At 35.3% G+C, this 17,593-nt stretch overlaps 1 protein-coding gene across 1 annotated transcript; it reads right to left on the bottom strand.

Moving 5' to 3' along the window:
- Nucleotides 1-302: 302 nt before the first annotated feature.
- Nucleotides 303-15,807, bottom strand: LOC121727048 (fatty acyl-CoA reductase 1-like). Its single transcript, XM_042114726.1, has 11 exons — nucleotides 15,789-15,807; nucleotides 14,018-14,115; nucleotides 13,783-13,913; nucleotides 12,544-12,631; nucleotides 10,613-10,685; nucleotides 10,151-10,241; nucleotides 9,904-10,052; nucleotides 6,801-6,906; nucleotides 6,527-6,731; nucleotides 587-670; nucleotides 303-415 (listed from the first exon to the last, which is right to left on the bottom strand). The coding sequence occupies exons 2-11, from the start codon at nucleotides 14,109-14,111 to the stop codon at nucleotides 303-305; spliced, it is 1,134 nt and encodes a 377-aa protein (XP_041970660.1). The 5' UTR covers nucleotides 14,112-14,115; nucleotides 15,789-15,807.
- Nucleotides 15,808-17,593: the final 1,786 nt, after the last annotated feature.

Raw genomic sequence — 17,593 nt, 5'->3', positions numbered from 1 at the left:
AAAATTATATTTGTCATTACCACCTCATTACATACATGATACAACATATAAAAAATCAGAACTATCCCATTTGATGCAAACCAAAATGTACCAATTCCATGAACTAATTATTTGGTGACTACGAATAATAAAGTTAGATGAGTATAATATTTTAACCTCTGACTTATGAGACTAGGCGCATGTTTTATTTAATATGGGTTTGATTTTGCTTAAAAATTGACAAAGCTTTGATTCGGATCATGTTAAAGTATACTTACTTGTGCTCATGCAATGATTTGAACTGGTAACATTTTAAAGATATCTCACTTTTTGGTTCCTCTAATCCAAGAAGCTATGAGAATGCCCTTTGTGACTGCGTCGCACGGAATATAATCTTGGCTGGCGTGTTTATCTCCATATACTGCGCGAAGGATGCCTAATAAAATCGCCAAATTATTAAGCAGATTATATAATTAATTATTATCTAATTTAAGTACAATCGGAAGATCGTATAAATTAATAATTTATACAATCGGCGTATCACGGAACCTTGAAAATGTTCACATTTATACAAATGTGAACATACAACACGGTAAAAATAACTTACCTTGTCCACTGGCTACAGCGATACCCACAGGACCATTGAAGTTGTCCACCCAACCTGGGGCAGGCTCCTCGAGACAACCCGTCACTGTGAAAATTTTACTCTTTCAGCGCTGCTACTTTTACAGTGAACTCTATACATGGGACTCATACACACCCTAATGTATTATCACTTAGTTTTGTTACACCTTGTATAACCTCCTCCTCTTTGGAAGTCTGTTAAAAATTTCGAGCAGTTCTTGAGCGGTCGAAGCAGTCGCTCTGTGGTCGAGTTCAAACAAAAAAAGTAATGAAATAATAATTTACTGACTTTATCTGCCGCACTCAGAGTGGAGCATTAATTACTTAATTGTAATCATAGACTTAATATATACTGTCGTATAGACCACCTGACAACCCGAAAATGCGTGACCATTTTCGATCTGTCAATGTGTGCGTGTGCTAGTGATGTATATTTTACTATCGATAGTATAGTATTTTGTTATCGATAGTATAGTCCGTTCGAGTTATTTTACCTGAGTTTCTATAAGAAATAAATAATATGCAACTTTGACAGATTTGTATTTCAAATTAGGTATCATAAATTTTAATTGGCAAAAAAAGGTGACGATTGAAAAGTAGATACACATTTTCTTTTGGAATGATTTTTCAATCGTCGGATATGTTATGACATGAGGTTCTTATAGGGGTAAATAATATACACATAACACATTATAAAGTTACTTATTTATTACTCAGGTAAAATCTATCTGGTAAATCAGCCCTTACATTGAAAGTAAACGTTGAAAGTAAACAACACACTATACTAGTATATTAATACATAATATTTTTTATTACAATTATTTTTAACCGAATTCCAAACAGGAGGAGTCTAGACGTTCGGCTCTGGATATATTTTTTATCTATGTTCAACGATTACTCCGCCGTTTATGAACCGATTTTCAAAATTTTTCTTTTGTTGTATATTGTATTGTTTCGAGTAGGTATCATGTTCACAAAAGTGGTGGTCTGGTGATGGAAACCATGAGAAATTGAGGTGACTCCTTGATATTCAAATGGGAACATATGATCCCAGAAAACGTTCAAAACACGTGTGTTGGAACAATTAGAGATCATAAAAGAAAAGAGAAATAACAGATTTGCATTGTTGAATGACCAAACTTGCTTGACTACGTCACCGCTTATTAATATGTTCGGGGGTACTAGTGAGAGTAATGGGGGTAGTGGGGATAGTAGCGGGGCTCGATAGTGTATAAAAGGCGGTATTTTGGCCGGTGGCGGCACTTAACGGACGTTGTTCGTAGAGTCCGCATCCTGAGGATGCTCCGGTGTTGGGGCGAAACGCGCGTCGAGGTTTTCAACCTGCATGGTGGTGAGGGGCCTTGCACGGATTTGCCAACATTATTGCTTGTGTGATGGTGGTGTTTGCAAGTTCTTGCATGCGAGTGTACGCATAGGCAGTGTTGGAGGAGGGAGGTGCTGTACGCATGCCTATGCGTACACTCACTCATTTACTTAAAGGTGGAAGTTGTTTTCGCGGAATATTGCTAAAAATAATAACAAACTAAATTTAAACTATGGATTTCGACAAAGTAACGCCTGATTCCATTAACTAATGAAAATTGTAACCACTTTCATTTGACAGGTCGTCAAAAGTCGTCAATCGTTTTTATGCCCTTTCGGTATTTCCAATATATTGTTCAATTTGTTTGTTATTTTGAATAAATATTACTATATTTAAAAATTGTGACTTGTGCTGTAAGTATTTGCAGTGTAAATCATAGAAGAATCCTGAAAAATATACATTTCACCACGGACGTAAAAAAAGTACGGACGTAACCTTCTCTAATCACGAGTGAAGCCTAGTTATGGCCGCCCGTGTAGGACGTGTGCGTGATATGAGGGTTGCCATATAAATCATAAATTTCCCTACTTTTTAAATTTTGTAAACTCAGACAAGTTAAATGTATTTTTTATACTTAAACATATTTTTATGTTTTTTTCGCTTCAGAAATGTAAGCGGTTGTTAAAGATGTCATAATGAAAATATTATTTTTATGACACTATAGATAGAAAAAAAACACATATTACGTACAGAGAAGTATATTATTTACATAACATTATTAGTAATAAAGATTATGTACAAACATTTACAATAATAAAATTATTACTAGCTATTTGACCGAGCTTTGCTCGGTATTCGATAAAACACGAATAAAATGACATTTTCTAAAAATAATTCCTAGCTAGACAGATTTACCGCCCCCGAAACCTATATAAGAAACCTGTATACGAAAAGATATAAGATACTTAAGTCCCGTAACCCGTTTCATCAAACAATCAAGTAATGTTAAATAAATAATGGCTTGTTAAATCAGTTAACGGCCTGTTAGAGCTATCGAGAGTTCTACCATGCGCTAACGTCAAATCAAATCACCTAACATGGTGTTAAATGTATTCCTGGTCTAGAGGTCCATTCAATATTTTCATTTCTACTAGGTCTCAATGACGCTCGGGTGACTACACCAATAGCACCTTCCCTCCCCTACTACTGAAGGAAATCTAAGACAACAATTTTATCTATGGACGCTTCACACCACGTCAGTCTGACCCCGTGCTAAGTACCTGAAGGACTTGTGTTACGGGTACCAGACAACGGAAATATATTTAATACTGTAATACTATACATATCTAAAATCTTAAATATTATTTAAGATTTTTATTATATGATACACATATTTAATACACACCCATGACCCAGGAACTTTGAAAACTTTTTGTTCCGTCGGCAGGATTCGAACCCACTGAGCCACAGAGGTCGTCAAACAACAATTATATCCACTTTTGTAAATTAAGAAATTAATAGGGGTGTAGACTATTTTTAGGAAATATATTTATTTTACAGATGTAACATCAAGGAAGTTGATTCCTATGCAATTGACAGACCAACGTTATTTGGTCGAATACTTATGTCAATTCAATGTCAATTGTGATCTGTCGGCTGGGTTTGACGTAACGCAACCAAACTACTTATGTCCCCGATTTGCATAGGAATCAACTTCTCTGATAGTACATAAGTATTTTGTTACACCTAAAAATATGTATAAAAATAAATACACTCTTATTTCAATTTAAAAAATCACTTATTAAATATAAAAAATATTATAAAGTTATTACGTAAAATATTTCCATTTTCGGTAATTCTATAATACAAACTCTCAAAAAAACAATAATTTGTATTAGATTTCGTTTACTGTCTACATCCCTATTATTATATTCCTGCCTAATTACTGGTCAATAGTATGCTAAATACTTACATGACACTAATAAAAGACAATAAAATTAATTATTTGATTATTTAAAAATAATTTAAAATTTTCCCCGGTTTGGGGAAAATTTCCCCACTTTGTTATGGACATTACTGACCTGTTGAAGTTGAATTAATATTTACATTATTTTATCAAAATACTTTAAAAATATGTTATCTTACCTATGAAATATTATTCCTTGATGTTTTTTGTGTAAGGTTGTATTGTTCTTGCACCATTTTACAACACAAGATGGCATATTTATTTTTATTTATGAATGACAAAGACGTGTCACCGCGATGCAGTCTAATTGCGTAATGGCGGTACGATCGGCTTATTACAGTGCGAGTGTTTGTGCAAGATGTGTACATATGATCGCCTGGGCTTATTAAGGGTGCTTCACTCATTTCTTAATGGCGATCCGTCCGTACTTTTTTTACGTCCGTGCATTTCACAGGTAATTATTAATCTTCATGTCCTAATTGCTACGATGTGTTTATTTTTGCTATATTCTGTCTTTAGTTCTCTATTTCTAATAAAATATTGTGAATCCTCCCTTTTACTTTCATATTTTGCGTAACTAAAGGTACTATTGTTCTTATATTACACAAATTTTGAAGAAACATTTTTCATCAAATTTTTTTACTCATACGCTAGTGCTTGAATCAAATTTATCGATATGCTTATCGATAATTTACAATAACATAAAACTAAAATAAAAATCATTTACCTTTATATTTATCACCTTAAACCCGGCCGCACATTATCCGAAATTTATGATCAGAAAAATTCGGACGCCCGGCGGAACGCACTCTGTTCATACATTTTGTTGTAGACCCATCATACTAAAAGAATTTCTGACGTGTCAAAATGTATGAGCGGGGCGGGGCATCCGAATTTTTGTTATCAGAAATTCGGATAGTGTGCGGCCGAACTAAAAAGGACATATTATCTTATTTTAACTAATATAATATTATAGTATAGTATAATATAGCTAATATTATTATATAATATAACTACTATAATATAGAGTGACTCTAAAACTAGAGGAAGGTTTATATTTTTTTTATGCAATAAGGGGCCAAACGAGCAAACGGGTCACCTGATGGAAAGCAACTTCCGTCGCCCATGGACACTCGCAGCATTAGAAGAGCTGCAGGTGTGTTGCCGGCCTATTAAGAGGGAATAGTGTAATTGGGGAAGGTAGGGATGGAAAGGAAACGGAATAAGGGAAGGGAAGGGAAGGGAATAGGGTAGGGGATTGGGCCTCCGGTAAACTCACTCACTCGGCGAAACACAGCGCAAGCGCTGTTTCACGCCGGTTTTCTGTGAGGACGTGGTATTTCTCCGGTCGAGCCGGCCCATTCGTGCCGAAGCATGGCTCTCCCACGTCTGAATTTATATTTATATATCATATAAATATATAAATATTTTTTATATTTATATATCATAATCATTTGTTTTACAGATTCCCTCAAGATCCTCTAATAAGAGGAAAATGGCTGAAATTAATTGGGCGTGTTGGTTGGAATCCCAAGAAGGTTATTAAACGAAAGATTTTGAACGTTTTCTGGGACCATATGTTCCCATTTGAATATCAAGGAGTCACCTCAATTTCTCATGGTTTCCATCACTAGACCACCACTTTTGTGAACATGATACCTACTCGAAACAATACAATGTACAACAAAAGAAAAATTTTGAAAATCGGTTCATAAACGGCGGAGTAATCGTTGAACATACATAAAAAATATATCCAGAGCCGAACGTCTAGACTCCTCCTGTTTGGAAGTCGGTTAAAAATAATTGTAATAAAAAATATTATGATAATAAGAATAAAATATAATATACTAGTATAGTGTGTTGTTTACTTTCAATATCAAACGACTGTAAGTTGCCAACGGCCTTTCATGAACCAGATAATCCCAGATTTTGCAGCACTGAGCAGGTTGATGATAATGAATTATAGCTAAGAACACTCTCGATCATGTCAGCTTTTAAACAAAAAAAAAACTAGATCAAAATCGGTCCACCCGTTTACATGCTACGATGCCACGGACAGATACACACACAGACAGACAGACACGTCAAACTTATAACACCCCTTTTTTGTCGGGGGCTAAAAAAGGTATGTATACCTGCTAATCCTGCTATGTTACTGCATGATACTGTCGTGTTGCATTCGTGTTCGATTTCAACGCGATCGCTCTAGAGCAGCGGTCGGAAAGGGCCACGAGGTGGCAAAACAAGCTAATGGCGGGCCGCAAGCCTTATACTCGTATTAACCCTAGAAGCCCAATTATACACCTACGCATAATGAGGGTTTTTCTAGAAAGTTTACCATACTAAATTCATATCCTCAATACACGGACCGCTCAAGCAGTTCTTGAGCGGTCGGTACAAAAGTCGGGACTCCCGACGCATCCGCAAGTTGCAGTCGGGACTTCCGACTACAACTCTCAGTCCGTCTATGATGGCCAGTGTAAGTAAGTAATTAGAACTTATCTACGGAAGGCCTGACTACGATGATGGGCAGCTCGCCCCTGTGCTCGCTGACCGCCTGCTCCGCCGGGTGCTTCGTGAACACGTACGTGTTGGGGTACTCGCTCAGTAGCCTGTATGGTACAATATCTTACCTACGGACGGCCTGACTACGATGATGGGCAGCTCGCCCTTGTGCTCGCTGACCGCCTGTTCCGCCGGGTGCTTCGTGAACACGTACGTGTTGGGGTAGGTACTCCCTCTGTAGCCTGTAAGGTACAATATCTTACCTACGGACGGCCTGACTACGATGATGGGCAGCTCGCCCTTGTGCTCGCTGACCGCCTGCTCCGCCGGGTGCTTCGTGAACACGTACGTGTTGGGGTAGGTACTCGCTCAGTAGCCTGTAAGGTACAATATCTTACCTACGGACGGCCTGACTACGATGATGGGCAGCTCGCCCCTGTGCTCGTTGACCGCCTGCTCCGCCAAGTGCTTCGTGAACACGTACGTGTTGGGGTACTCGCCCAGTAGTCTGGAAATATATATTTTTACAATTTAGTCTACAAAACAAACTATTATTTTTAACCGACTTCCAAAAACGAGGAGGTTATACGTTCGGCTGTGGATATGTTTTTTTTTATGTATGTTCAACGATTACTCCGCCGTTTGTGAACCGATTTTCAAAATTTTTGTTTTGTTATATTAGGTTTTACTCCAATTTGGTCCTATTTTCACAAAAGTGGTGACCTGATGATGGGATCCATGAGTAATCGAGGGAACTCCTCAAAATTCAAATGGAAATATATGTTGTTTTTGGTTTCATATGAAGTGTTTTAGGCATATGTTACCAAAAAGTAGGATTTTGCACCAGGGTACACCATGGTTCGAAGGTGGTGAACAGAACTCCTTACTCCTTATACATACATATTATGGGGTTTCAGCGTTATCTTAAGAACTGAAAGCATATACTACTATGCAAATTTAATTAATCATCATCATCATCACCACTCTTCCACCATACATCCATGAGTAATCGAGGGAACTCCTCAAAATTTATATGGAAATATATAGTGATTTCGATTATATGAGAAGTATCCTAAGCATATGCTACCAAAAAGCAAGATTTTGCAATTAGATAATATACCATGGTTCCGATGGTGCTAAGAGAACTCCGTATTCCTTATAAATACAAGTTTGCAGCTTTCGGAGTTGGTTTAAGAACTGTGTACGGGCAAGCACGTACACAAAATTTTATCATCAGCATTTGACACGATTTAAGTAATTGTTAGCAATAACTTCAGTTCGATTCTTTGACTTCAATGATTGATGACCGAATGTCATCAATCATTCCGCGCGTACTCATATCATTCTATAAGTCGATCAATAAACGACATTAGTATCAAAAACGGACTTTCTCTCGCTTTCTATCAAATCAATATCAAACTGTCATAAAAAGATTGTGCGCACCATACAAACTGAAAGCATATGCTACTATGCAAGTTACATTCATCATCATCATCATCACTACCACCAGTCACCAGATCATGAATTTTCTAGTTATGACCCTATTATTGGTACTTTTAATCGTCTTTAAGATCGAAACCCGAATTTGTCGAACGATTTAAAAAATTATAATGTTATTTCAATGTAAATGATTCGACCTTGGTGTTTAGGTTACCAAGTTAGCAATTTGATCATGAGATCTTTGAGGTATGCTAATCTCCTTAAAATGTATACGGACGATTATAGTTATATTTGAGCATAATATTATATTATGTTGAGCTGATGAGTTTTCATTAGTGTAATGATAGAAAGAAAGTCACTGAACAGAACTTTAGAGCCTTTAAATACAGGCGTATAAACATTAATTTTATCATTGCTTGAATATTATACGGTTGTATATGCTTGGAGTTGCTTAAGCAATTCTGAAGTGGTAGTGATCTCAGACAATGAGTTCTCACATCATGAAAGTGTATCCTGGATCCAAAGTCACTAAGCATTAGTCTGTACAGGAAACCTTATAAAGGACTAAAAAGAGTGAAATTATTATTTTTAACAAAAAATTAAAACCGACTTCCAGGGTAAAACACTATAATAATTTATAATGAACAAAAAAGTATTAAATAATAATTATTCTTACTCCTTGAAGTGCCTGATTGTAACATAGAACTAATCATACTTATTAGTTATTATGTTTTTGTTTATAGTTTTTAATACGTTAGAATATTATGTTTAATAATATTATCACTTGGTATAATAATAATCAATCTATCTTATCTTATAGAACTCCTACTGCATTTCTAAGGAGTTCGAGTGTACCGTGTTGGCCTATATTCCATCCAGAAAATATATCAATGCAATCAACATTTTAATTCTTATATATGAAAACAGATGGCGTTTTATTTTTTACTTCATTATTGTAACAGAACTAATCATACCTACTTTATTACATATTATTGTTTTTATTCATAACTAGCTGTTGCCCGCGACTTCGTCCGCGTGGACTTTAGTTTATAGCGCGCGGTGTCAACAAAATTTGTGTCAAATTTAAAAACTTTTTAAAACCCTGGTAAGTGGTACCCCTCTTAGGGCCGCGCTACACCGGAATGGCAGCGCTGAAAGTGCTCGCCTCGCCGCTGCCATTTCGGTGTAGCGCGGCCCTTAATTAATCAAAATACCCAAAAACAGCTGTGCAGTGTGCACATAATCTATACTAATATTATAAATGCGAAAGTATATCTGTCTGTCTGTCTGTCTGTCAGTCTCGCTTTCACGCCAAACGCCAAAACTACCGAACCGATTGTAATGAAATTTTGTATACAGATAGTCTAAAGCCTGAGAAAGGACATAGGCTACTTTTTTACTGGAAAAAAGGGTTGTAAGGGTCGTAAATTTGTTCAAAAAAATCATAATAGATGGCGCCGTGCGTCTTCTACATCGCGCTGACGCTTGCTCAAAAGTCTTTCTATAAGAGGTGGTATCATCTTACATTTAAGTCTCGATTTTTTTCGTTTGTTATATCTATTCTACGGTATTTAATAACTCAGTACTTTATCTGTGCAGGCAGTGACGTAACCTTAAGACCAAATTTCACCAACGACTGTTAAAGTTAATGCTCGAATTAGTATCACGTTAGCTGTTTCGTTTTTCATATGAATGAAAGAGAAGACAGGACATTTTAACAAGCTGTTAACACTAAAAGACGTTGGTGAAATTGGGGCTAAACCTATCAATGATAAATAGTTTATGGGTAAAGTTGTGTAATTGGGGGGCTAAATATGCTTTAAAATTTGGCATAAAATATAAAGTTTAATATAAAAAAATGAAGTACTTATTGTGTGCACACTGCACAGCTGTATTGATTTAAGGGGTACCAGGGTTTTTTTATAAAAGCTTTTGACACCAATTTTGTTGACATCGCGCGCTATAAACTGAAGTCCACGCGGACGAAGTCGCGGGCAACAGCTAGTAATAATATATTATGTTCTCATGTAAATATTTTGTAGCGAGCAAATATAAGTATTCTTACTTTGGAGTTAAAGTGTTAATAGTATGAAAGTCTCCATTATCACAAATCTCTCTGATGGTCCTCCAGTCAGCCAGCGGCGGGTAAATCTTCTCCTCTATGGCTTCACCAAGCTTTATGTTGCAGAAGGACGTCGATATGTGAACGTAGCACTGAAAATTATTGTATCCGTCATCATAAAACTGATATATTTGGGCCCCATCGACTAGCTGATGAAAGGCTGGTTAACTTTCATCAAAAGTAAAATTACCTTTAAATTACACATTTGCATCGCTAATTCCATCAGTAGTAAAGTTGCCCTCACATTAATATTAAACGCATCTCTTAAGTGGTCATCAAATCTATAAAATAAACATTTTCAAAACATAATATTATGAACCATATTATTTATTGCGTAATAATAAATGCAAAGTAGCCACGTATTACGTATAATGAGAATCGAGTACCGAGTACTCTCCTTAAGTATCGATCTGAGGGGCTAAAATGGTATCATTTAGCAATTCCTCTCAATCAATTCAGCAAATGAATTGTCAAAACTGTCAAACTGACAAATGTCAAATCAGTACAAAAATACAGAAATGAATTGCAAGCAGAGTTGCATTTTGCGATTTTAGAAAAATTAATCATATTATGATTCATATCATGCGATTCTTCAAAGCGACCATTTAGCCCCGCAGGTCTCACCAGCCATGCTGTATATTATGTAACTAACCTGACACTAGCTGCGCTGTGTATCACAATGTCGGTTGTCGTTGTAACCAGCACACGGTCTTCCTCCGATAAACCTGCCGACAATAATTTTAACCCCACGTGAGGTCTTTAAAAGCCCGGAGTTTGCGAAAACGTAAAAAAACTATATTTAAATTAATCGTAGCAAGGAATTATATTTCAATATAATCGCCACTCGTCTGAGCTCTCGTGCATGTGTTGTGTGCTACAGATTTTTACGTGATTATTAACGCTGGGGTCCTTAAAGACCCCCAGGTGACCAACCGCGTCACTATATTTGATTTGATATTTCCATACAGTTTTCACACCGAAATAGATTTCTTTTGTGATTTTCGTTATATTCTATTAATAAATCAATAAAAATCATCGTGTGTTGGTTCTCATTGCTTTATGTCACTTAGAAGAAGCTTTAGACGCACTTTTCTAAAATTGCATATTTTGCTACCTAGACCGAAATGATGATAATTATTTTTTCATGATGATGAGAAAGTAATTATTGGTATATTTACCATATTTCTTAAGTGTTAGAACAGGAAAATATATAAAATATAGGTTTTTATGCTGAAAAATTTTCAATGTTTAACATTCAATAGTTTACTTATATGTTACGGTACATGGTATACGGACACGTAGTGCCATCTAGCGACAAACCAGTAAAACTTACCGAGGGAACACAGGCAACATAAATCCCCTACTCAATACTAGATGGCGTTAGGTGCGCTAGTACATACTCGAATAGACTGTGCTCGAACTTTCTAGAAGTGTCTTGTTTACGTGTTTACCGGTTTATTTTGTTTACGTGTTTACGTGTTTAGTTGTTTATGTTTATTGTGGTACATGCTCGAGCCTCCTAGAAAGTTCCGACACTTGTTTACTTGTTTACGTGTATCGGGAACTTTCTGGAATTCGTCTCGCCATATAAAAAGCCGCAGGTAGACTGCGCGGCAGTTTAATTCAGTTCGTTTCGAGCTATCATTAAGGCGATTTCGGGGTGACAACAAGTGATCAATAGTGAGTGAACCAGTGAAACCTGCGACTTGGCTACGACCTAGGACCGTGATAGTGTTTAGTGATTGGACCTAGTGATTAGTGCTTGGACTTAGTGCTAAGTGTTGTGGCTTAGTGTTTAGTGCAGTGTTAATAGAGTCTTTAAGAGAGTCACCAGCTCTTTCTCTCCAAATCCTCGAACCCTAGCACGTAACAGTTATTTGGACTTAGTTTTTAAATTGCAGGCTAAGTTATAAGAAATTTAACTGTTATTTTAGTTACCTACATGTATTATTACAATTTAAAAATAATTTTGTTTTTTTTTCATATTTCCAATTTTACGGTCCCCAGCTGAAATTTTTTGAATTATATTTTTACATTCTGTGTTAATAATTTTCATAATATTATTAATTTTTTGATTGAGTCTGATTATTATTGAACAATAATAATATACATAAAATGGTGAAGAAATATATAAATTTATGCAATTTTTAGGTCATTTAATTTTCGGGCTTTCAAAGACCCCCAGGTGACCAACGGCATTATTTTAAAAACGCGATCATCCGAGGGTTAACTGTACTTACTGAAACATATCACCTAGTACTACAACGTTTACATTTTGTAATACATTTTACAGAAAAACTATCACGCGTATTGATTTGTGCTTTCACATAGTAATTTTTATTTTTACGTAGACGTGTTATCATCAGTCTGTCAAGATTTTTTTATTTATATTATGTAGATGTGTTATCACCAGTCAGTCAAGGTGTGACGACGCGAGCCCTCACAGAGCTCGGCTTTTAGCTAGTATATTACTCTTTATTATATATAGATATATATAATAAAGAGTAATATAGTATAGTAAGTAGTAATAATATAGTATTCAAAGAAATATTTACTTAAAAAATTGCTAATAAGGCATCTTACCTAAATTTGAGTCCAACATATTTCCGGATATAGCCTTCACTTTAGCCTGAAACAGACCATCTCGTTCCTTTCGAAGTCGCTCGAAACACTGTAATAGAGCACAGACCGTATAAGAATTTATTCTACTACCTCAAATTAAGTGGTCTGATATTAACAGAACAGCATGCGCCTGCAATCTGCATATTAAGAAAAAATTTGCTTAGTGCGAGTTGGACTCGCGCACAAAGGCAATACGATTATAGAGCAAAAACAGGGAAAATTGTTTTTTTTTGTTGTTGTATGGGAGCCGCCTTGATTACTTATTTAATTGTAATTTTATTAATACTAGCTATTTGACCGAGCTTTGCTCGGTATTCGATAAAACACGAATAAAATATCCATAACCAGCGCCAGACAGACAGTAATAATATTAGCACGGATATTATGGAACTATGGATATTTTCAATTAATAATGAAAAACACGTTATGCCATGATTTAGTAACAGAAAAAATATTTTGTAGTACGCGTGGTAATTTAAATATAATCTTCCATACCTATGGACGATTAATCAATCAAGAAAAAATCAAGAAAAACGAATAGCATATCAGCCACGACACGAATTTCGCGTTATGGTCTTTTTGTAATTGCCAGAACGCGTCGTGGCCGTTTTCATTAGAGCCACGACGCGAATATCGCGTCGTGGCTGTTTCACTGTGACCACAACGCGTTGTGAGCCATTTTTTCGCTCATTGAGCGATTTCGGTCTTTGAGCGTAAAATATATACAAGAATTGCTCGTTTAAAGATATAAGATACATAAGATACACTGTTTTAATATTATTAAAGTGTAAATACAATTGATTATTTATAGTGACTATTATTCAAATACCTACTACTTGTTGTTATTATAGATACTTATCGAGAAAAAAAGGCAAAAAACGCGTTTTTTGTACGGTAGCCCTTAAATGTTTTAGTTGTTTGTTTAGTATTTGTAGTTAGAGCGGCAACAGAAATACATATCTATTAAAATTTCAACTGTCTATCTAGCGTGGTTCTTGAGATACAGAATGTTTTCAGAAGGTCTACATGGTGCCTACCGGCGAGAACCGGCATAAGAAACTCGCACGGGGCCATCTTTTTATCCAAAAAAGAAGCAATCAAAGGCAACATCGTCCACAAAAATGTACATAATGATCTAGCTTTTAAATATGTACCTCTTCTATCAAAGCACTAAGTATGAAATAGATTAGACGTTATTACCGAATTATTGTACATTGCTGCTAATCTTTTTTCTGGTAGAACATTTTTCTTGTCTCTGATGAAAACGTAAATCTGTTTTAAGTCCGGGCACGAGTAAAGCAGCTTCTCTATTAATAACTTTCCCAAGAAACCTATAAAAATGTTTGTATATTTTATAGAACCGATATTATGTTAGATAATATTATTATTAAAAATATTTTAAAAGGGAGGGTAACAAAATGTTTTAAAATAATACCTGTTCCTCCTGTCACTAGAATTGTCTTCCCTTTGTAGAACTCCGGAATATTTGGAATGCCACTAAAAACGTCAGATTCGTCGGAAAACACCATCTTACTGGAAATATAAATTCCAGATATTATATCAATTATGTATATTATATATAATCAGACAAGCACTAGAAATACTAATTTATCTATAGAGACACAAGTTCAAAGTCAGTATTCGTGTCCAGTCCGTTTGCCAATGGCTACACTATAATTTTTATTAGACCTTTAATTATTATGTAATTTTTTTGCCCTTTTAGTAGAGTAGAAGCCTCTTTTTGCCTTACACTGTAATGTCTTAGTGGAAAAATAGATTTTCACTAAAATATACAAATTGAAAACCTTGACTTTTAAACTAACTATAAGTACTTACTTATTTAAATATTTTTGACATTCATTATTTATTGCCTTTATTAATTACTAGCTGTTGCCCGCGACTTCGTCCGCGTGGACTTTAGTTTATAGCGCGCGGTGTCAACAAAATTTGTGTCAAATTTAAAAACTTTTTAAAACCCTGCTAAGTGGTACCCCTCTTAGGGCCGCGCTACACCGGATTGGCAGCGCTGAAAGTGTTCGCCTCGCCGCTGCCATTCCGGTGTAGCGCGGCCCTTAATTAACCAAAATACCCAAAAACAGCTGTGCAGTGTGCACATAATCTATACTAATATTATAAATGCGAAAGTATCTCTGTCTGTCTGTCAGTCTCGCTTTCACGCCAAACGCCAAAACTACCGATCCAATTGTAATGAAATTTTGTATACAGATAGTCTAAAGCCTGAGAAAGGACATAGGCTACTTTTTTTACTGGAAAAAAGGGTTGTCAGGGGGTGAAAATGCGTAAATTTGTTCAAATTCCAAAATCCAAAAATTCATAATAGATGGCGCCGTGCGTCTTCTACATCGCGCTGACGCTTGCTCAAAAGTCTATCTATAAGAGGTGGTATCATCATACATTGAAGTTTCGATTTTTTTCGATTGTTATATCTATTCTACGGTATTAAATAACTCAGTACTTTATCTGTGCATTGACGTAACCTTAAACCTATCAATGATAAATAGTTTATGGGTAAAGTTGTGTAATTGGGGGGCCAAATAAGCTTTAAAATTTGGCATAAAATATAAAGTTTAATTTAAAAAAATGAAATACTTATTGTGTGCACACTGCACAGCTGTATTGATTTAAGGGGTACCATGGTTTTTTTATAAAAGCTTTTGACACCAATTTTGTTGACATCGCGGTTTACTAATCAAACTAATAAGTATGATTAGTTCTATGTTACAATGAAGTAAAAAATAAAACGCCATCTGTTGAATCGTATTAGAACTATAATGTTCATTGCATCATAAAATATGTTTAAGATTTTTTAAATTTTATTTTAATACACATCCAAGACCCAGGAACATTGAAAACTTTTTGTTCCGCCTGCGGGACTCGAACCCCGGACCCCCGGGATAAGCGCTGGCCACGCGCAATGCGAATTCATTTTCATCGATATTTTCATGGAAATATGATATTTTCCCACATCAAAATGTAGCCTATGTCCTTTCTCAGACTCTAGAATAACTGTGTACAAAATTTCATTGCAATCGGTTCAGTAGTTTTGGCGTGAAAGCGAGACAGACAGACAGACAGAGATACTTTCGCATTTATAATATTAGTATGGATATTAGTATGGATTTATAACCTATTAGTTCCTGTTTCAAGTTTTAGTTTTATATTTATAAAAAACCACATTTTCTTACCTGAGTTAATTTCAGTACAGAATAGATAATAATATTATGGTCCAGTCAACTTAGCTTAAATTAGGTAAGAATCTCGGAATTCGAGATACCCAGCTGTAAGTCTTGTCTGTAAATATTTGTATATTGGCACCCTAAATGTTGTCTCAAAACCTACATAATATATGGTAGGGTGTGCGCAACTATTAAATTTCAAGGTCAAAGGTCACAAAAATAATAATTGCGCCATATCCAATGTGTCGCGACACCGGTGTCCGATCCTTTAATGTCGCGATGTACCTATGGCATAATTATTTCATCAACAAATTGGCTCTCAATTTTTTTCTCTCTCTCACGGTTGTAAAATGGCAGCCATTTTAGTTTTTCTCGGGCTTTCTTATGTAAGTAATTCATTCATTCAATTAATACTTCTCATGTAAATATCCTGTGAAGATAATAAAGGTCTTATTAATTTTAATAGCTAAACTTATGGACTACGCTTACACAGGCTATAATACACTATGAATTTCGTGAAAATAAACATAAAAAACCAAAATTTAAGGAAAAAATGTTGTATTTTTTTCATTAATGGCTTATTGTGAAAAATATAGCGCATTAAACAGATTCTTTTTTATTTTAAAAATATAGATATAAATTTCTTTCATCTTAAATAAATTCCTTTACTTCTATGCTCTGTCAGATAGTTAAGAAGTTATAACGATTTTATTATGAAGTATTGGTCAGATTAGTATGATAACTATTGAAAAACATTAGAAAATATTTTTTAGAATATCTCCGGCTTGACAGACAAATAATACTTTTTCAGCTCGTGTATTAACAAGAGTGAAAAACGTATTCTCTTAGGGCCTACTCACTAGTGGAACCGTTTATAACCGACTAAACTACATGAATACAGGATGTGAATCAAGGAAAGATTAAATCAGTATTTAAGTTTATAGGAGCACACTATATAGTTTAAGTGAACAAATAATAATTCCGCTACAATTACAATTCCGCTACAATTACAGTTACCTACGGAAACCAAGGCGTCCGTAATTGAATTTAAATTAACATTATACGTACATTTAGTAACATGTGGTTATAAATAACGGTCAAGCGGTTAAAACCACCCTAGTGGATCGCAGAGGGCACCATGCCAAGTTTAAGTTATATTTTTGACCGACTTCCAAAAAGGTAATACGTTCGGCTGTATGTACTCGTATCTTTTTTTTGTATGCTCAACGATTACTCAGCTGTTTGTGGTCCGATTTTCAAAATTATTTTTGTGTTGTATAGGGTTTAACTCGAATTTGGTACCAAGTTCACAAAAGTGGTGATCTGATGATGAGATCCTTGAGGAATAGAGGGACTCCTTGAAATTTGTATGGAAACATATAGTGATTTTAATTTTTTCTGAAGTATTCAAGGCACATGCTACCAAAAAGTAAGACTTCACACCAGGTTATACCCTGGATCCGAAGGTACCCAACAGAACTTTTGAATCCTTATAGATACAGGTTCGGGGATTTTGGCGTTGTTTAAACCACTGAAAGCATAATCCAATATATCAATTTGATTAATCATCATCATCACAATTATATTTATACCATGGGTCATCACATTATGACCCAATAAGCGGTACTTTTCGTGATATTTTGCATCGAAGCTGATGTTTTTGATGATTGTTTCGCTGTTTCTGGACTGATTTTTTAAATTCTTGTGTTGTTGTATAGAATATAAACTAAATTTTGTATATCAATTACGACAGTGGTGATCTGATGATGGGATCTATGAGCAGTCGAGGTAAATCCTTGAAATTTATTAAAACA

The sequence above is a fragment of the Aricia agestis genome, chromosome 5, assembly GCF_905147365.1.
Source record: "Aricia agestis chromosome 5, ilAriAges1.1, whole genome shotgun sequence".
In the NCBI taxonomy this organism is placed as follows: Eukaryota; Metazoa; Arthropoda; class Insecta; order Lepidoptera; family Lycaenidae; genus Aricia; species Aricia agestis.
The sequence above is the reverse complement of the archived record's forward strand: the minus strand, read 5'-3'. Positions and strand labels throughout refer to the sequence as shown.